This window comes from Prionailurus bengalensis, chromosome X (genome assembly GCF_016509475.1).
Source record: "Prionailurus bengalensis isolate Pbe53 chromosome X, Fcat_Pben_1.1_paternal_pri, whole genome shotgun sequence".
Classification (NCBI taxonomy): Eukaryota; Metazoa; Chordata; class Mammalia; order Carnivora; family Felidae; genus Prionailurus; species Prionailurus bengalensis.
The window spans coordinates 107,699,408-107,721,278 of NC_057361.1; the positions used below are offsets into that span (position 1 = coordinate 107,699,408).

Sequence of the window (21,871 nt, forward strand, 5' to 3'; positions counted from 1 at the left end):
TTCAAGCCTGAGTGGCAGTGTGAAATGATGAGTTAGTTTTATCATCCGGTATTAACGATGGGGTGTATTAGGCAAGGGGTCTGAGCTAAGGGAAGTGTATTTGGTCGTTGTCTGCTTAGACATGACCTGGAGGGGGTGCAAAGGAAGAGCAAAGGTCTGAGCTTTGAGGATTTGTCCGACGATTTCGGTGGTGGAAGGAAGAAGAGGAAGGGGAGAACATCTGAGAGGTAGAATTAACCAACACGGCGCGTTCTAACTGTAATAAGGATTTTTTTTTACTGGATGATGTGGGTCCTATTGGCCCAACATATTTGAGTTTTCCCACAGGTATGGCTGTGTTTTGTTTCTGTGGCAATCTTCAAAATCCACAGAATAATTCTGGTGTCACAGGCAGCATTTAAAACGCACTGCTCCTTGGACCTGGTAGAGACGCCCGCGTCCGTCGGTCTCTCGCTGCAGTTCCTCAGGTTGGCCGCAGGGGGCGAAATCTGCGGCGGCCTGGAAAACTGACGGGGGCGCAAGGCGCCGCTCTCTCTCGGGTCAGGCTCTCGGTTCTCGGCTCGGCTCCCGGCTCCCGGCTCCCGACTCCCGGCGCCCGGCGCCCGGTGCCCGGTGCTCTGCGCGGAGTTGTTCCTCAAACAGCGCGCAACCAAGGGCGGTGGGATCCGCCCGCAGGCCGCAGCCCCACTGAGCCCGGAGGCCGCCGGGATGGAGCCGCCGCTCCCGGTCGGAGCCCAGCCCCTTGCCGTATCCACCAGAGGGAAGGGGGAGGGGAGGCCGCGCAGGGCGGGAGGGGCGGGGGTCGGAGGGACTGCGGAACGCGGCAGAGGGGTGGGTGGTCGGTCGGACTCAGAGGCAGAGCCGAGCCGAGGAGGGGGGCCGGCGCGGGAGGCGATGCCTTGGGCACCCAGGAGGGCGGGCAGAGGGGCGGGAGCCTCCCTCCACCCCGCACCGCGCCACCCCTCCCCGGCCGCGCTTCTGGAGGAGACCCTTGACTGTCGCCCACATACTGTTGAGGGTATGGAGATGAAGGGTGCTCTCCGGGAGCCCTGCTTCCTGACGCTAGCCCAAAGGAACGGGCAATATGAGTAAGTAACCACCTGATTCCCACGGAGGAGGGGAGCCTGCCATTACCTCCTAACCCCAAACCGCGACAAGCCGCCCACTCTCCGTCCACTGAGGCAGCGTGGGCAACAGGTTCAGGCCCAGGTGTGAAGTGTGAGTGCTGTAGCCATGGGGCTTTGTCCCCAACTCTCAAGCCGCTAGGTCGCTCCTGGCAGTGTGGCTCAGTGGAAGGACTCAACAGGCGGGCGTTGAAGCAGGAAGCCTGGGTTTTTAGTTCCTGCCTCTGCAACTGGCATGTGTTGTGTAACCTTGGGCAAGTCAACAATGATTTCTGGGCCTTGGTGTCCTCATCGGTCAAATGAAAACATTAACTGCCTTACCTTATAGACTTTGAAGTTGCAACTGGTGGAATAATAAATAAATGCAAAAGCGGTTTGCAAAAAGTAAAAGTGTTGTAGAAGAGCTGCGTTGTTAACCTTACAGAAGTGCCTTTTCTTAACCCATTCAACTGGTTCTTCCTGTCGCCCTACTCCCTTATTTCACTTGCTTGCAGGCATATTCATTAATTCAGTAATGGTTTAGTGTAAGCCAGTAACTGCCTCACTTATTGACTTGACTGTTAGAAAAAGTAACGAAATGTGTAGAAATATAAACAGCATTTGGCACTGTATCAGTGTGTGTTACTTTCCATTCTGCCTTGCATATATAGGAGCTCAGTAAATACTGTTGACTGGTTGAATAAAAGATTATTTTGATAAGCTATCACTATAGCTGCTGATCTCACTCCCTTTCCACTAATGCCTCATCTTAAAAGTATCCATGGTGACCATTACATACATAGCATAGGCCCTATCGCTCTGTGCCCAATTCACCTCCCTTGGGTCTTCTGTTGGTTTCTTGACATCGGAGTTTAAAAATCGGTGATTTTTAAATCCTGCTTTCTCCCAACATTGGATTCGGCCAATTTTTCTCGGTCCCTGCTTTTAGATCTTACAGACTCAGTCTGGGTCTATGCTGTCGAATTTACACAGAAGAAATTCCCACTGACCTAGCCTGCCCTTTCTTGAGACTCTTGCTGCCACTCTAACTGGACAACAGCAGGGCCTATGAAGTGGTTCTTCCTTAGGTCCTGCTTGGTCAGTTCTGTTGATGTGGTAAATTGATGTTATTTTCCCCAGATTTCATCAAATACTGAAAGACCAGTTGAATAGTAAATTCAACAGAAAAGTGAATTGAAAAGTGGAATACCACTGCCACTTCCAAAGGCTAGAATGGGGTGGAGAGATGTGACCCTTGAATAAATCAGTAAATTTTTTACATCTTGGTTTCCTCTTCTGTAAAAACAATGTTTTGAGGATTAAATAAAATAGCTACATTGTTGAGATGACCACAGCCTCAGATATGGTTCCTTGGTTTGATAGGGTTGGAGCTCTAGTTAGCTAATAGGGGAGTGAGCAGCTGGCCTTGAGATGAATGCCTCATTCTATCTTGCCTCATGTGGTAGGAGAACTGGTAAACTCGGAGTGATAGCTCTATTTGTGTCCTCTCCACAAAGAAATGAAAGTTTTATGTTCCATATCTGTTTGAGTTAAGGGGGTATAGCAACAACTGAGACTTAATTGGCTTGGTGTGTGCCAGGTACTCTTCTGAGCACTTTCCATGAATTAGTTCATTTAACCCTCATGTCAGGGTTACTGTGAAATTGTGATATTATCACCATCACCCCCATTTTCTAGATACAGAAATTGAGGCACAGAGAGATTAAGTCACTTGTTCATAGTTAGGAAGTAGCATACCTGAGATTTGAACACATGTAACATTTCAGAATGACACCGTTTGAGAAGTTTCTTTTGAAATCATTTATTGGAGATACCGACTATTGTCATACCATCTATAATCCTCACATTCTTGTCTCATGGGTACCTTCTCTGACTTGGGCTCTTCTCACAACTTTTTTCCTTTGGTCTTTTTATTCTAGAACTTGAAGTCTGTTTTAGTATTTAGTACTGTAGTTCCTGCTGTCAACCTGCTGTCAATAGGAGAAATTTAGTTGAGAGAGTAAAATTACAATTGAAAATAAGGGTTTTTTTCAAGGAGACTGGATTATGATGCAACCTGTTTCATCTTTAACCTTCCTTGAACAAATCAAAGTATTTCCTAGGATAATGCTGAGTCTGCATTCAAAATTTGTTACTGTTTTCTGTTTGACAACACTCAAGTTCTAATTTCCATTGTTTTGTCATACACCTATTATTTTTCATCTTTCTGTTCTGAAAGTAATGATTACATTTAGGAAGAATTTTTTAAAAAAAATTTTAAGTAGGCTCCATGCCCAATATGGAGCTTGAACTCATGACCCTGAGACCAAGAGTCGTATGCTCTACTGACTGAGCCAGCCATGAACTCCAGAAGAATTTTTATACTTATTCTTAACCCTGTTCTTGCTACAATTTATTTAGTGACTAACACATGGTAGATATTGTGGAATTGACTTAAATTCCAAGTTGATCTTTGTTTTGTGATGGATTTTTTGGAGGGAGGTTGCATTTTTAAATTGAGATATAATTGACATATATTAGTTTCAAGTGCACAACACAATGATTCAATATTTGTATATATTGTGAAATGACCACAGTAAGGCTCCTTAACATCCATCACCATACATAGTTACAGATTTTTTTCTTATGATGAGAACTTTTGAGATCTACTCTCTTAGCACCTTTCAAATATACAGTACAGTATTATTGATTGTAGTCACCATGCTATACATTACATCCCCATGACTTATTTATTTTATAACTGGAAGTTTGAGCCTTTTGACCCCCTCCATCCATTTCACCTACCCCCCACCTCTAACCACCACCTATCCTCTGTATCTATGATTTTGGTTTTTTGGTTTTGTTTTGTTTTTAGATTCTACATATAAGTGAGATCATATGATATTTGTCTTTTTCTACCTTATTTCACTTAGAATAATGCCCTCAAGGTCCATCTATGTTGTCCCTTTTGTGAGGGCTTTTAACAGTACAACCTAGTTCAAGCTTTAACTGCTAATATCAAACACTGTCTTTTTAGTCATTTCTTGGAGATTGTATTGGTTTGTGTTCATTTTCCCCAAAGTAAGCTCTTCCTCCTTCACTCTTGCTTTTTATCTAGTTTCTGATCTCCATCTGGGTTTATAGGACTCTGCTTGACTCATGAATTTTGCACATTGAAAGGAGCCTGCCCCATATTCCTCTAGTCACCTTAAAATATGAACCCCTACAGATTAGGCATGCAGAATCAGAGCAGAAAGACAGCATTAATACTTTTATTTCCCTTAGTTCTATCTGAGCAATTCCTTTCCCCATGTGATCTCCTTTAAAGTTAATACATTTGAAAAAAATTCAAAAAGCTAAAACAAGCCCCTGAGAAGACATCAAACTAGAAATAAAGCCCTTCAGAACAATGACATTTTTTAATGTCAGGTTGAACAAATTATATTTAGAAATTTATCTCTGTTTATAGCTTAGTGAAACTGGTTCATTGATTCAACCAATATTTATTGAGCATCTCTTAGGCAGGAGGCAAACTGAATATGATAGGGTCTTTGTTTTCAAGGAGCTCAAATCAATGAAGGAAATAAATATAACTGCAATGAAGGGTGTAAATGCTCTAGTAGAGGGGCAAACAAAGGGGACCAAACAAAGGGGACTGCTTCTGCTTGGGGGAATTAGGAAAAGCTGCAAAGAGGAGGTAATATTTGAGCTGGGTCTCGGAAAGAATAGAAGAGTGTTCCTGGCAAAAAGAACCACCTGAAGACTGCTTGATTTGGGGAAGCTAGGAGATGTTCAGAATGGTCGTTTTACCAGTAGGTCATACCTTGATCCTGGGCCACTAAGGATAAGCAGTAAATGAAAATTAATATTTCAGGAGTACCTAGGAATTTAGAAGTCCTTCATTTCATACTGGGAGGCCAAATCAGTTATATTTACCTAGAAATACCAGCATGAAGTTGGAAACCATAGTAAAACACAAGGAATATAAGGCACTGGTTGTGATATCTGCTGCCTTGGTCACAGGTTATGTTAACTGATCCAGCTGGCTGGGCACCTCTTCTTACTTCTCCATGAACCTGTATAGTCTTTTGAAGAGATAGAGCCATTCTTTGGTAAAAGCCAGAGGAATATAATCTGAAAGCTAATTTATGAAATTTCTAATTCACTTATTCAGCAAACTTGAGTGACTGCTATGTGCCAAGCACTGTGATAGTTGCTAGAAATACTATGGTGAAAATGCAATCATAAGTCTGCCTTCATGGCATTCACACCTAGCTATTCTTTGCTCTAGTATACATACTCTGAAGGTGTATGCACTATAATCCTTGCTTTTGAGATTGTAAGCTGTTTTTAGGACATAGACTATTATATATTCTTTATGGCATAGGACAGTGTGGGTATTCAGATACTGATCGTCACTAACATTCTCTTAGATCTCGAGTGATATCTCACTGTCATGATGCTCAGATCCAGGAAATATATGAGATATAGTAAGTAACATGAGATATAGTAAGTCTAATAAATATGGACCAGATTTGTTTAACAACACAGCAGTATATTTTGTTGTTAAATGTTTGGGTTTTTCAGTAGCCATTCGTTGATGCCTTCTTCTGTTTCCTAGGTTAATAATCCAGTTGCGTGAGAAGGAACAGCATGTTCAAGATATCATTCCTATAAATAGCCACTTTAGATGCGTTCAAGGTACTAGCTTTAATTGCCTAGCTAGTTTTACAGTGTTTTTCCTTAGTCGTTCTTGCATTGTCTAATACCATACATATTTAAATATGTCACTGCACATAAAATGAAATGTATTAGTCTTTGCATAAAGTGATAACATTACTAAGCTACCATTGAGAACATGGTAAATACTTTGTCTATGAGTGCTGAAGGGCTATACTGAAATATGTATAGACTCACCTGCTTCCCTGGCTGGGTGTTAGAGATGTATGTAGTCTCTTACCTATGTAGGTAGTCTTTTATTCTTATGGACTTCTATGTGGATTTAAATGACATTCTTGGTTTAACAAACACACTGCTCATTGTAAAGTATCAAGGTCACTGGATTCACACACATTCAGTACTTTCTCCCCACACTGTTTGAAGTTAAAACATTTGGCAACATGTCTTACCAGATTTTAATACCTTACACTCAATTGTGCTGATTCTCAGACCTTGATGTTGGTGAATCATACTCCAGAGAGGACATATTTGGCTTCGTGCCCTCAAATTTGGGGACAGAGAACAGAAAATCTGTTGTTTCATCTGCTACAATGAGACTCAAAATTTGGGAGCTTTGTGTGGGAAGTGTTGCTTCTGTCGTCTCACATTGCTCTAGAAGGAAAATTGATTACTAGAGAACAAACGCATTATGTTTCCAGTAGGTTCATTGGCTTTGTCAGAAAGAAACATTCTGTATCAGCTGTAGCTTCTTGAAAAACTTGAATCTTACCTTGCATGGATTCTTTTTTAAACTACATTGAACTTTTTTTTATCACAGAAGTAATATGTATACTGTAGAAAGTTTGGAAAGAACAGAAAATAAGTACATTCCCATCCTTCAGGAACAAACACATAACATTTTCCCTTTTTTTTTTTTTTACACATGTAACTTTCAGGGTGGGCAGAACTCACACTATATGTAGTTTTTTGTCTGTTCTGCATGCCATCATATTATGAGTGCTTTTCCATGCTATAAATAGGTAGTGTACTATTCCATTTTATGAATAGCCTATAATGTAAGTATTCCCGTGTTTGACATTTGAGTTATTTTTTGCTAGTTTAAATAGTAATGTGATGAATATCTCTGTACATAAATCTTCTTGCACATCTCATATTAGGATTTATTCCTGTAAGTAGAAATACTAAGTGGGTATGACTTTTTAAGACAACATTGTATTGAGAATTAAAAACAACAGTCTCCACATTGTGTAGAAGAGTGAAATAGCCGTTTAGCCTGACCTGTGTGAGAGTTACATGTTGAACAAGGCACTTGCCTGCCATAGTAAGTTGCTGTGGTCACTTTACTTTTCATGGGGTAGTACCCTTTATTACATACCTAGCCCTTTAAGGAGGAGAAAAACTAAAGAACACAACTTTAGGTTTTCGCATCCTATTAACCCTCTACCTTTTTGTACTACTTCTACAGTCTCTTTAACTCTCTTTCTCTTAGTATTGTTTTTAATAAGAAATATAAGGTAGATTGTTAGGTTGGAATCTAAGAAAATATGTGTGTGCACACATAGTCGTTCCCCATAACAAATCTAGAATGGCTACCTCCTTGAGTTTTCACATCCTTTGTTTCCCAGCCTGTGCATCCATTTTGATAAGTCTATAAATACTTGGGTTTTAAGGAATTAAAGTTACTGAAGAACAGTGGGGAACTTAAAGTACTATGTCCTGATTCACTATTGTCTGTTGATTCATCATGCTAGTAAGGATATTGAGGCTATTTTTTTAATATTAGACTACTTAGTTCCTTACCATAGCTTCTGTAGTAACTGAATAATGCAGCCAAATATACAATCTGGGCTTCTGAAGGAGCTAGAAAAGGCTGAGGCTACTCCATCTGGCCAAGGTAGATCCAGACTAATCCTAAGGAGTCAGTACTCAGAGTTCAACTAGCCAGGAGGGTCTTACAGGTGCTGTTGGCCAAATCCAGGGAAGTCCAAGAGGAAGAGATGGGTTGGATCTAGACACTGGAGCTAAGGAAAGAAGTTCAGGACAGCCGGGGGAGGGGAGAAAACCGAGCTCTGAACTACAGAGACTGTGCTTTGCCCTGTTTTATACTTCCTTGTTGGGTGTGGTAGACCCCACCCAGGTATTAAATTGTAGCCTGAAGGTAAGGAACTGAAGGTATTCTCTGATCCTAAACATGGCAAAGGCTGAAGAAAGGAGATTGCTGGAAGTTTTCGGAGACTAGGTCCAAGTTAAGAAAATAATTCACTTCTGGGCCTTTGGGGTCACTTTCTTGACTTTTTATAAGAATTATCTAGGGACACCTGCCTGGCATAGTTGGTAGAGCATGTGACTCTTGATCTCAGTGTTTTAAATTGAAGCCCCATGTTGGGTGTAGAGATTACTTAAAAATAAAATCTTAAAAAAAAGAATAAATGACACAGATTATATTAAAGTCAGTATGTTTTGGTTGAGGGGAATTAAACTCCCCTTCACTTGAATTAACATGTTCTTATATTGCCTACTATTGTCATTGCTTGATTTGCTTTGAGTTGTTCCATTCAGTTATTTGTTTAGTTTTCTTTTAGTTGAATTGCCATAATCTTTAGAACCTAGTGCTACCAAAATCCATTTTTAAAAATGCTAAACAAAAAAACAAAGGATTTGTAAAATGTATTGTAAGACCTAGGAGTGGTGATTGAGAGAAGCAGTTATTTACTTAGGCATGTACTTCTTTTAGTTGTAATGAATGGTTTTCCCTTCCCTAATCTTGTTCTTTCTTCTTTTCCCTCAGAAGCAGAAGAAACTCTTTTGATTGATATAGCTTCAAACAGTGAGTATCTTTCTGAGTGGAGTTCATTTTTGTTCAACAAATATTTAATTGAATACCCACTATATTCAAGACACCTTTTTTGGCACATTTTTATTTTACTGTCTTATTCTGTATTCTTCATTTTCTATTTTTTTTAATGTTTATTTATTTGGGGGGGGGGGGCACACATGAGCCTGAGTGGGGGAGGGGCAGAGAGAGAAAGAGAGAGAGAATATCCCAAGCAGGCTCTGCTGTGTCAGCACAGAGCCCACCAAGGGGCTCGATCTCACAAAGTGTGACATCTTGACCTGAGCCGAAATCAAGAGTTGGAAGCTTAACTGACTGAGCCACCCAGGTGCCTCTATTCTTCATTTTCTTAAGGCAGCCATGTGAATTAGCATTGTCCTCCCAAAAACATTTAGGCTAAGCATAAGAAAAAGCAGGTGGCTGGCAAGAATCTTTAAAAAGTTGAAAATATGATCTGCTTGTCTAATGCTGAACTTCTTTGAGCCATCAGTATTTTTGCCATCAGTTAAATCATTACTGTGGAATTAAAAATTCCAGAAAGAGCCAGAAAATGTTTAAAGCACATAAGATTTATGAGTGGTTTTGTTTTTATTTTAACTGCTATTATATTTTTAAAATTTTTCTGACTTGCTTTTTAGTTTTGGATATTAAATCATAATTTTTTCCTTTATTTTATCATTTTGGGAGGCTATAGAGTCACTCTCGTACCAGATACCTTGCTTTTCCCAAGCTACCCTTTTTTCCTTAAAATAATTTTGGTCTTTTATTTAACCTCCATCCCCTCAAGGCATCCCTTTATCAGGAAGAACATGATCTTCCTTCTCACTGTTTCAGTTCTCTCATTTTTATCTGTTTGAAGCAAATCATCTTGACTTTCTGTGCAAGCTGTTCTCTGTTTATCATCTAATTGTACTGTGTTATGGGGAGGAGAAAATGGGCACTTGAATGCTACCTTGACTAGTCTGTGGTTGCTATGGAAAAGAGTTTGTGATCACATAAATGTAAATCAAAGTGGTTGCCTTATCTCCTGGTTGAGTCCTTGGATAGTGGGGCTTAGCCCTTACCTTGGGGCTATGGGTTATACATAACTTTGTTTAGAAACAGTCTCTGTACTTGCCACCATTAATTTGTATTGAACAGTTTAGATAGGCTTTTTCTGGTTTGGGTTTTATTATTCTTTTCATTGGTCATGGATTTTAGAAGTCTTAACGGTTGATTCTGAAAGGCTAAATAAACCCAGCTGCTAACTTCTGCAGGTATCCAAGAGAGCAAATAACTTTCTATCTCTGTCTTACTGTGCTTAGAAAGGAGAAGGCAGAAACAACACTAAAAAAGCAAAATTTGAGCAAAGGCATTTCAGCAGTGACTGGCATTGCTGCTGAAATAAGATGTTGAAATGTCCTGTTCTTGCTGTAGAAATAGATATTTGATCTAAGGCTGAAAAAGTTAAACTGAGCTGTGCTTTTTCTCTCATAAACATTTATGGCATTAGTTGTTTTGGCCTTGCCTACATAGAAATTAGCCATGTGTTGTTCTGTCCAGAGTTCCAGTTACTGGATCACAGCAAGGTAATAGTTCAGTAACCACTTGAATAAAATCCTTTGTTACGTCTGCCCATTTAGTAATATTTGCAGTGAAATAAGATTTTATCATGATTCTTGGGCTTCATACATAAACCTTTAAAGCACACAGTATGTTGCTTGAGGGAGGCCCTGGGTTTGTTTGTAGTCCTGATTTTAACATAAATATGTGTTTTCCCATTATCTGCATGTTGGTATTAAACATTTTAAAATAATTTTTTTCTGATTGTAGAGGAAATAGACATATCTTCATTATAAACAATTTGAAGAATTTAGAAAAGTTTAAAGTACCAAATTAAAATTATGCTTCTGCAACCTAGAGATCAGCACTGTAGTTAATATTGTATCTCCTTCCAGTTTTCTATTTCTACTTTTGTATGATTGGAATCTTTAAACAAAATTTTTTTTAATGTTTATTTATTTTTGAGAGAGAGAGAGACAGAGCATGAGCGGGAGAGGTACAGAGAGGAAGGGAGACACAGAATCCGAAGCAGGCTCCAGGCTCTTAGCTGTCAGCACAGAGCCCGACGTAGGGCTTGAACCCACAGACTGAGATAATGACCTGAGCCAAAGTCGGACGCCCAACCGACTGAGCCACCCAGATGCCCCAATACGATTGGAATCTTTATATGTAGCTTTTATCCTGCATTTTCATTTAATATTTTATTGTAACTTTTTTCCATGTTATTTAAAATTATTTAAAAACATGATTTTTAAAGACTAATATTTCACCATAGGTATGTGCCAAATTTTATTGAATTAACTCCTTTACAAAATTAAGACACTATCAAGGAACATGGTCTATCATTCTACTTCTTTAGGTCCTCTTTATATTTCTCAGTAACGTTTTATGTTTTCTTCATATATATCATACATTTGTAGGTTAAGGATTTTATGGTACATTTTATTTGTTTGAGTGCTGTTGTCAGTGGAATCTTTTTCTAATTGCTTATTTCTATTATATAGAGAAGTTATTGAGTTTTAGATATTTATTTTTTATCTAGCCACTTTATAGAAATATATTTTAAATTTTGGGGGTTCTGTTTATTTTGTTTTTTGGTTTTGATAGACGGCCGTGGTCATCTACAAATAATAATTTTGTTTCCTTTTTAGTAGCTACAACTATTAGTTTTGCTTTGTGTCTCATTATACCAATGAGAATTTTAAGACCAATATTAAATAATGATGATAATCCTTGTTTGGCTCCTATTTTCAGTAAGAAAGCCTCAGGTGGTGCTTCATTGTTGAGGACATTATTGCCTGTGGATTTGATAGGGTTTTTTTAAAAAAACATATTAAGAAACTCCATTTCAAGTTTGTGTGGTTTTTAAGATCATGAGTGTATATTGAATTTTATCAGATGTCTTTACACTATTTGTAGTGTAAAGGAATATTGTTATTCCTTATTTGTCCCATCGATGGACTGTATTATATTAATTTCCTAATAATAAATCTTCCCTTATTCATTATTCAACAAATATTTGTTGAGTGCCTTCTGTTTGCCAAGCACTGTTCTAAGTGCTGCAGAATCAGTAGAGAACAACATAGCTAAGATTGCTGCTCCTGCTTTTGTTCTTGCTTCTGTGCTGTTTGGTACTAGTGTCACACAGATACCTATAATCCATCGTGTAAAAATATGAATACCTTTTATGTGTCAGGCACTGTGCTGGTCTAAGGATATATCAGAAAGCAGTATAGTCATGGTACTTCATTTAATAGTGCAGGAAACAGACTTTAAACTGATAAGGTATAGATACTTACATAATTGCAGTTTTGATCAATGCTATCAAGGAGAAATACAAAGAGTTTATAAAACGGCTGACTAAATTAGGTGGCATGGTCAGGGAAGGCCTATTTAATAAGTACCATTTAAATTGAGACCAGAGGGGCTAAGTAAGACGGGTAAAAATGGGGGAGAGAAAAGTATGCCAGGTAGAAGGAACCACATGTGTAAAGGTCTCAAATTGGGTAAGTAGCTTGACACCTTTGAAATAAAAGAAGGCCAGGGTGGTTGGAACAAGGCTTAGGCATCAAGTTAGGATGGGGTAAGGCCAGATCCAGTAGTATCTTGTAAGTCATGGTGAGGAATCTGGATTTTTATATTTAAAAAAAATGGGAAGAATATGAAGGATTTTATCCCAGGGTGTCAATCATTTGCATGGAAATCAGTTAGGAAGCTGTTTCCAGAGTTTAAGCTAGAGACTATGAGTATGGTGGCAGTATAAATGGAGAGAAGTAGACGGATTTGATAAATGTTTTCAGAGGTTAACTCAGCAGAGGTTGGTTTGGGCATGGGGGTAAGTTAGAGAAGTGTCAGAGATGAATCTTGGGTTACTAGCATGAATGTGGATGATGGTACCATTTGCCAAAATAAGAACATTGTGGGAGGAATGAGTTTTCCTTTGAGGGGGTCATGAGTTCAGTTTTAGCTATATTTAGTTTGAAATTTCTTTGAGACATTTGAGTGTAGATTATAAATTGACAGTTGAATGTATGCATCTGAAGCTCTAAAGAAAGGTCTGGGCCACTAGCACATAGATGTATTTGAAACCCTGAGAGATGATATGATTGAAAATAGAGCTGTGCTCTCAGATACGTTAGTTTCTAGCTACATGTGCCTATTTAAATTAATTAGAAATAAAATTAGAAGTTCAGTTCCTCAAAGTAGTCACATTTCAAGTACTCAGTAGCCACATGTGATTATTGGTTACCATATTGGACAATGCTGATACAGAGTGAGAAAAAGGTTTAGGACTGAACGTTAAGGAATTCTGCTTTTTTAAAGGTTAGATAGAGGAGGAGATACCTCAAAGGGCACTAAAAAATTAGTGATCAAAGACAGAGGCAAACTAGATGAGGATGGTATCATAGAATCCTTTGGAAAAGAGTATTCAAGGAGTGGTCAACTATTGATTTCTACTGATAGGTCTGATAAGATGACTGAAGAGGATCCATTGGATTTAGCAATTTGGAGGTTCTTGGTGACCTTAACAAAGCTATGTCAGAGGGGTGGTGGGAGCCAAAGTCATATTGGAATGGATTAAAGAGAGAAATGGGAGGTAAGTAGTGACTGTGTGTTTTTAATAAAGCTTTACTCTGGAGGGGAATGTAGAGATGGACTGGAGTTGGAGGGAAATACAGGGTCCAGGAAGGTTATTGTTTTTCAAATGGGGAGAATTTAGAACACAATTTGTTTCTTTTAATTTTTTAAAGTTCATTTATTTTATCTTGAGAGAGACAGCACGAGTTGGGGAGGGGCAGAGAGAAAGGGAGAGAGAGAATCCCAAGCAGGCTCCGCAGTGTTGGCACAGAGCCTGACATGGAGCTCAGACTCACGAAACTGTGAGATCATGACCTGAGCCGAAACCAAGAATCAGGTACTTAACAGACCGAGTCACCAGGCACAATTTAATTTAATGCTAATGGGAAGGAGCCTGTGAAAGGGGGAGATGAAAGATATTGGGGGGAGGTGTCTAGCGAATGATTGTGAGTGTAAAATTCCTGAGAGAACTAGAGGGGTTATAATTCAAAGAGAAGGTGGTCTTTGATAGGAGGGCTCTTCTTATATCAGAAGGGAAAGGAGAAGATGGGTACAAATACAGGTAGCTTTCCATGTGGTGCCTTCCATTTCCTCTGAAGCATGAGGTGAAGCAATCAGCTTGGAATGAGAGGGTTTGAGAAGAGGGGGATCCACAGATAAATGAGGAGGTGCGAAATAGGTTTTCCAGATAGTAGTGGGAGACTAGTTGACTATTGAAACTTAACATTACTTCCTATCATAGAGGGCCAGATTGAAGTTAGCAATCAATTTGTAATAATTGTGTGTGTGTGTGTGTGTGTGTGTGTGTGTGTGTGTGTGTGTGTGTGTTTACTCCCTCTGGAGTAAGGCAGTTAGTTGGATTTCTGAGGGTTGAAAGTTAATCAGGTAGGGGCTGTGGAGGAACAGAGTGGTAAGGCAGTTCTGGGCTTTTGCAACAGAGTTTTTTTTTTTTTTTTTTTTTTTTTTTTTTTAGTGTTTATTTATTTTTGAGACAGAGAGAGACAGAGCATGAACGGGGGAGGGGCAGAGAGAGAGGGAGACACAGAATTGGAAGCAGGCTCCAGGCTCTGAGCCATCAGCCCAGAGCCCGACGCGGGGCTCGAACTCACGGACCGCGAGATCGTGACCTGAGCTGAAGTCAGACGCTTAACCGACTGAGCCACCCAGGCGCCCCTGCAACAGAGTTTAATGATGACATCTGTTTGATAAAATGGGAAGTGAATGTAGGAGTGTGTGAATGGACACTGAGTAGAAGGCTGGAGGTTCCCATTTGAGCAAGTAAGCTGGAAATAGCAGGTCAGAGTTGGGTATTTTAATTAGAGATTTATGAGGTGATAGTGTTTCTATGATGAAAAATTTCAGGGTATAACTGAGGGAGTCCCCATAGGGACTGAGGGAGTAGGTGGCTGAGATGGTGGGGCAAGGTCATTGCATGAGCAAGTTGAAGATGTTTGCTGTGTTTTCTGTGTTAATTTGGAAGGGACTCAAATTTAAGCCAAGAGTTTGAGTGGAGAGGAAGTCATATGAGTCAGGTATTGAATCCTGGATTCAGAAGTTTTGGGAAGGATGGCACATGATCTCATGGGGGAGGGAAGGGAAGAAGCTGGTATAGCCCAGTGGGTGAACCTCGAAGGAGAAAGGATTTGTCCTGAGGGAGGAGAAGAGGGAATGGTCTAGAGTTGGCGTTAGGACAAAAAAGGACACCAGTCTTAAATTCCATAGGGTGTGAGAGACCATAAACAACATCCAGGGATAAGCCACTTTGCAGATGACTCTTTGGTTTTTAATCTGGATGCACATGAATCACTTGGGGAGTATTTTAAAAACTACCAGTGCCTGGGCTTCACCCCCTGACATTCTGCTTTATTGGCCTGGGATGGGATGCAAATGTCTGTTTTCTAAAAATGCCTCTGGTAATTCTAATGCATTTTGTTGAGAGTTACTGAGAGACATAGGGAATGTTCAGAGAAGTTTGAGGATATAGGAGTGCCTGCTGGTCACACAGAGGCCAGGGGGTTTTGGAAGGAAGAGTAGTAGAAGGTTGGGTCATGGGATAATTTGTCCTCTTTCCCATACAACATGGTGAGAGAACATCCAATGTTATTTTGTAAGCAATTTCTGGAATTTTCTGTTAAATGAGTCAGTGTATTTTTTGTGTTTGCTAAAATATATCTTTCAAGGATTGTGGGAGAGAGAGAAAATGTATTATTGTTTAAGTTTTATCAGATAGAGACTGATCTTTTAATTTCTTTTCTACTTTTAATATAAATTATCTGAGAAAGGGAGGACTACTTGTGCCCTGAAGGTTTTCCCTGTATCTTCAAGGCTGCGATAACTGACAGCCTTTATTCATGCCCTTCATTTTTTTCTTCTCCTTACATTAACACCCTCAGTAATTTTCTTATCTGTGGTCTGCTTGGGTGCCTCCTTTCTCAGTATTTTTACCTCTTTTCTTCTAATCACTAAATCTGTGAAGATAGAAACTTACAGAAATACAAAGGAAAAAGAGTCAGAGGTTCACAAGTGGATTTCCAACATAAGAAACTAGGATTTTCATTTCATTTTCTCATCTCTTTGTCATTTACAAGTATGAAAGAGGTTCAATAGTCATTGATTAAATGCCTTCTGTCTGTGAAGTCTGACATTCATTGTCACCAGTAAAGGAGCCAACCATCCTGGTTTGCCTGAGACTTTCCCAGTGTTCGCTTTGAAAGTCCTGAGTCCTGAGAAGCCCCTCCATCCCAGACAGTCTGGGAGCTCCTCGGAAGTGTTGTGTTGGATAACTTGTATGTGTAGCCCACTTCTTGCTCTCAAGGAGCTTATGGTTTCCAGGAGCATGAGAAAGCAATATATGTAGTAAGTCAGTTAAATAAGAATATAAACAAGTACATAGGTTTCCTGGATCACCATATCCAGACCATTGATATGGATGAGAACTAGGGCATCAGAAAAAGGGAGACAGTATGTTAGACACATAAGAAACTAAAGTCCTAGATAACTTTACTATTAATTATACTGTTTTCCAGTTGGCTGTGCTTGAACCAGGCCACTCCTAGTCATAGGTCATTATATTGCTTTCATATGTTTATTCAAGATATGCATTGTTTACTTGAGGTAATGAGATCTAGATGCTTCTTTCCGGAATAATTCAAACCAATTCCACTACTCTTTTCTTTTTTAATTAGTTTGTAAATTCAATTGTCTAGGTACAATGTGTACCTAGGAGCAAACCATCTTATTTTCTTTATTCCCTTTATGCTTTAGATACTCTTACTATATGATCTGTATTTGAAATGGTAGGAATCTACGGCTGGAAGATGGGAGGAGGGTGGTTGGGGAATTGATCTTTTGTTAGAATTTGGTCCCTACGTTGACAATGGAGACTATGATTTCAATATCACTGTACTGGGCTGCTCATTGACACAGTTCATCGGCCCCTTAGATTTCCCTGTCTGTATTACACCCCCACCACAACAAATCCCCTGATCCTGTAGATATGCTTCCTACATTAGAAGTCTTAGAATATGTGTGATCTGGACCTTCTCTTGTTAAACTAATAAGTTGAGAATCTGACCCCAAGAAAGCACATATTCCATAGCTGTATGTGTATGGATTTCACTTCTTTTTAGGTGGCTGCAAAATTCGGATTCAGGGAGACTGGACCAGGGAGCGCCGCTTTGAAATCCCTGATGAGGAACATTGTTTGAAGTTCCTCTCAGAGGTCCTTGCTGCTCAGGAAGGTAACTCAAGACTCAGCAGTTTTCTTTCTACTTGTTTGAATGGCAGTGACATTCTGGCATGCAGATGCAGAGGCAAGCAGCCGTTAGCAAAGTACCTCACCCCTTGAGTCTTCATAGCTGATTTTTCTTCCTTCAGGAATGAACCAGGGTTAGGCTAGAGAACAGGTGTATTCAGCTATAAGGAAGGACACTGAGCCATTTTCCAGAATCTTCAGTGTCACAGCATGGACAGGTTACTGAAGACAGTAATCCTCCTTCTGTTCCCAGATCATCCCAGAGCTGCCCTTATTCTCTTAGTCTCTTCCTTTACATGCAAGAATGCTTCTGGTCCCTGCATTTGAGGAGTGCTGAATGAATGGCTTTTGGTTATGGTAAAATTCACTCAGTGAAGGGCTCCCCTGTTTCTGACCATGACTCTTATCTCTCTAGCTCAGTCACAGCTTCTTGTTCCAGAGCCAAAGGACTCATCTAGCTGGTACCAGAAATTAGACACTAAGGACAAACCTTCTGCTTTTTCAGGTACTGAAAAGATTCTCTTTTGCCTGGTTGCTATGATCATTGCAGAGTCAATAGATTTTATCTGGACAGATAAGATAGTGTGGATTAATGTCAATCTCAGACACCTTCTCCTATGGAGTGGTTTTATTGAGTTCATGCCCACTGACTGATGTTCATTCCTGATATTTTCTGTGGCATGTTAGCTCCTCAGGAGCCAGCTTAGCAGTGTGGTAAAGATTGGCGTGCTCCAGGGCCAAACTGCTTGGGTTTAAATTCCAATTCTACGACTTGCTAGTTACATATGACCTTGGTCAAGTTACTCAACAATGCTGAGTTTCCATTTCTTTTTCTGTAACATGGGAAGATTTTTAACACTACTGGCCATATGGGGTCTTTGTGATGATCAAAAGAGATAATAATATAATCCCTTACTATCAACCAGGCATTATGCTAAGTCTTCAATAAATGTTAGCTGTTATTATTCAGGTTCCAAATTAATGTAACTTGCTGTTGTTCTAGTTAATATGTCAAGTCCTTCAGGGACAGATGTGTTTCTTCCCCCAGTCTAACTTATCACTCTCCTTGTGATACCTTTCTGTTTGGTAATGCCATTGAGCAAATAGTGATCAAATCAAAACCACTGTGATGAAGGCAAAAAGCTCTGTCTGTCCTGGATAATTTGGATGTTATCTTTATTTTCCCCCTTTGATTCTGGATTCTGTGTACTTCAGGGCTTCTTGGATTTGAGGATAATTTTTCATCTATGAATTTGGACAAGAAAATTAATTCACAAAATCATCCTACAGGGATTCATCGGGAACCCCCACCTCCACCCCCTTCTGTGAATAGAATGTAAGTCCTATGTCATAATGTATTTCTCATTTAGGAACTTTTATATTTTAGGCAGTTTCACTTTTGAATTTCTCATTTATTTCCTAGGCTTCCACGTGACAAAGAAGCTCCTAATAAGGAACAGCCCAAAGTGACCAACACCATGCGGAAGCTCTTTGTACCAAATACCCAGTCTGGGCAGCGAGAAGGTCTCATCAAACATATCCTGGCAAAGCGAGAGAAAGAATATGTCAATATTCAGAATTTCAGGTTAGTCTCTCCTCTACTTACTGAGGTATGGCATAAAATGTCCTTTTGTTACTTAAGGTATTAGTTTAATTAGCTTAAGAATCAAAGCATAATAAAAAGGAATGGTCAGCCAGTTCAAGCCCCTATCTCTATATTAGTCAGTGACATACATATACAAACATATATATATATACAAAACTGTAGCAAATGCTACAGTTTCCCTTGGATTTTCTAACTACTAATGATACCGTGTCTACTAATGCTTCTGTCTACTCAGAACCAAATCAAACTCACATGTACTGGAGAATTATCCCTTAGCACATTCCCTAAGCAAATGTGTTTATCTTTCTGGACTGCTGAGTTTTTTCTCACCAATATTAGAAGATTAAAGTCTCCCATTACCACTGGTTTAACTTGCTTACTTTGGTAAGTTAACTAAAGAACATTTCATCCAGTCCTCTTGATTGAGAGGTCTGTCTTGGATTCTTTCTTCTTTTCTCTGTATCATATTTTTCATTTCACCTTTGCTTGTCAATCTCTTCTTCTCTGGACCTAGCGTGAGTGGTATCTGATGTGGCGTGGTGTATATCCCAACCTGCAAAGCAGCAACAGTTTTCTTTGTTGTTTGTGAACGGCACATGCCCTTAATAGTCCAAGATTCCAGTCCCATCTATCCCATTAAGCCTCATTTGTTATAATTCAATTATAACTGTATCCCTACGCCAAAATCTATAGTTCCTCATATTCCCCATGATGCTTATTTTTGTATGTAAACAGTTAAGACAGTTATGAGTTTTTCCTTCTGCTTTCCCCCTTAGTACTATATCTGCCTCAACAGAATTTCCTACACAGATGTCCTTGTAATCCTTTGGGAAGTGAGTTTTTGGATTCAACTATAGCTCCTTATGGAACAGTTATCCACATCAGACGTATTTACAGCATGAAGATACCTTTTTTCCCCATCTACAAGCTCTCCCTTCAAGTATAAGTTTGGATGGAGTTTAATTGAAAGGAAATGTGGTGGAGCAATTAACTTTATGTTTTTTAAGTAGAGACTTGGTTTCCTTTTGTGGATTCACCTAATATAAAATTTAGAGAATGAGCCTACTGCCTTTGTGTTCTACATGCAAGAGGTTTTTCTTATATGTGTATAGCAAAACATTTTGAGAAATTATGTTGGCTTATTGTGAATATACCCTTGTATAAAGAGTGATGAGAGAACTTTCATTGCTTCATACTTGACCTTTGTTTTCAAGTAATTTTTCATATTATGTATTAGATTTTTTGTTGGAACGTGGAACGTGAATGGCCAGTCTCCAGATAGTGAGCTGGAACCTTGGCTGAACTGTGATTCGAATCCTCCTGATATCTACTGCATTGGGTAAAGAACACATCTGGAATTTCCTTTTGGCTATATGTTTGGTATTAGTTTACATGACATTTTGCCCTCCTTTTTCTAATGATTTGGTAAAAACCTACTATAGACTATATGTGAGAATTATCTTGTGGGTCAAATTTGTGAGATAAGAAAGGAATGATACCTGAAATGGTGAAAGGAAACATCTAGTCATCTCAAAATGCAAATAAAACTATATTCTTTTTTTTTGAATCTTTATTTATTTTTGAGAGAGAGAGAGAAAGAGCACAAGCAGGGGAGGGGCAGAAAGACAGGAAGACACAGAATCTGAAGCAGGCTCCAGGCTCTGAGCTGTCAGCACAGAGCCCGACATGGGGCTCAAACCCACAAACCATGAGATAATGACCTGAGCCGAAGTCAAGTGCTTAACCGACTGAGCCACCCAGGTGCCCCCAAATAAAACTATATATATTTTTTTTTAATGCTTATTTTATTTTTGAGAGAGACAGACAGAATGCAAGTGGGTTAGGGGCAGAGAGAGAGGGAGACACAGAATCCGAAGCAGACTCCAGGCTCTGAGCTGTCAGCACAGAGCCCGATATGGGGCTCAAACCCACGAGCTGTGAGATCATGACCTGAGCCGAAGTCAGACGCTCAACCAACTGAGCCACCCAGGTGCCCCTAAAACTATATTCTTAACAGCAACTGAGACTTGAGGTCATTTCCAACAGTGACTATTCCTAGGATATATAAGCAAAGCTCCACTGTTATCCCTTGTGGAGGTTTTTGTTTGTTTATGTTTTGCATAACCTGTGCATATACTTATAAAGAGTCTTTTGAAACAAAGTTGCTTGTCCTTACTGATCACCTGGGTCAGTGGACCAGTTCTATAAAGTTTCTCTCTTTCCCCATTCCCTTTCCACCTAATGTCTCAGAAAATGGGATGGGAGGTAGTCAGAGATAATTATGGGATATGTATAGATCTCATGTCTTCGTGTTTTTTCAGATTCCAAGAGCTGGACTTGAGCACAGAAGCCTTTTTCTACTTTGAATCTGTGAAGGAACAAGAGTGGTCCATGGCTGTAGAGAGGGGTTTGCATTCCAAAGCCAAGTATAAGAAAGTAAGCTGCATTTCATTATTAGTATACAACTAAATAGAACTCACTAGAAGTTATTCTGTTATCTATAACTTGTTCCAAAAGAATGGCTTAATTGAATTCTTCTCTGTGTGTAATACTGCAATAGGGCAGAATAGTCCTTTACACCTATTTTCTAAAAATAATTTTTTTCCTAAGCTTTCTGACCCTATATTTTCATTGCTTAGGTAGCTTTTAGGAGAAAAAAAAGAATTTTATTCTCAGAATGATAATTAGCTTATGATAATTACTTACAGAGCAACAGTAAGAGTTTAAGATCAAAATTGTTCACTGACCTGGTCAGAACCAGATACTTTACAGAAAAGCAGTTTGAAGCACGTGGGTGCATAGGGTATGCTGTGGAATCAGGAAGAAGTATTGTGGAATTTAAATGAGTTCTAAACCTTGTAAATCAAAAGTAGAGTTGACTTTAGCAAGGTGGGCTAATTTCTTGGTCTTTGGAAGGCATGTGGTAGAGGCTACCAGAAGAGTTATTTTAATTACATGGTTACCATAGTAACCCCTTTAAAAGGAGTCCTCTGAATATTTTTCATCCACTCCTTCCAACAGTTGATATAGGTAATAAAAATCCTGAAGGTGTTATTCCTCTCACATAGATCCCTGACTAACACATATTTCAGACATATTTCTAGCTCTAGTTTACATACTTAAAAAAAGATTGCTATTTTAGAAATTTTAATTTCTTAAGAAATTGGAAATCAGAAACTAGGAAGGAGAGGCAAAAGAAATAAGCTGGGATAGGGGTTTTAGATTTGATTTTTTAATGCTAACTACTCCTGGTAAGTTTAAAAGTGATTAAAATA

The 21,871-nt window shown here is 39.3% G+C and overlaps 1 protein-coding gene across 3 annotated transcripts in view; it reads left to right on the top strand.

Moving 5' to 3' along the window:
- The first annotated feature begins 532 nt into the window (after positions 1-532).
- The window catches only part of OCRL (OCRL inositol polyphosphate-5-phosphatase), a 50,212-nt gene continuing 28,873 nt past the window's right edge, over positions 533-21,871 (top strand). For 2 of the 3 annotated variants that reach the window (XM_043571624.1, XM_043571627.1), the window contains exons 1-10: positions 533-747; positions 1,009-1,088; positions 5,725-5,804; positions 8,572-8,610; positions 16,866-16,976; positions 17,406-17,495; positions 18,206-18,326; positions 18,414-18,575; positions 19,834-19,935; positions 20,918-21,032. In XM_043571624.1, the coding sequence (XP_043427559.1) occupies positions 709-747; positions 1,009-1,088; positions 5,725-5,804; positions 8,572-8,610; positions 16,866-16,976; positions 17,406-17,495; positions 18,206-18,326; positions 18,414-18,575; positions 19,834-19,935; positions 20,918-21,032 (939 nt within the window). In that variant the 5' untranslated portion in view covers positions 533-708. The remainder of the gene's footprint in view (positions 748-1,008; positions 1,089-5,724; positions 5,805-8,571; positions 8,611-16,865; positions 16,977-17,405; positions 17,496-18,205; positions 18,327-18,413; positions 18,576-19,833; positions 19,936-20,917; positions 21,033-21,871) is intronic. The other variant, XM_043571626.1, reaches the window with a different exon arrangement.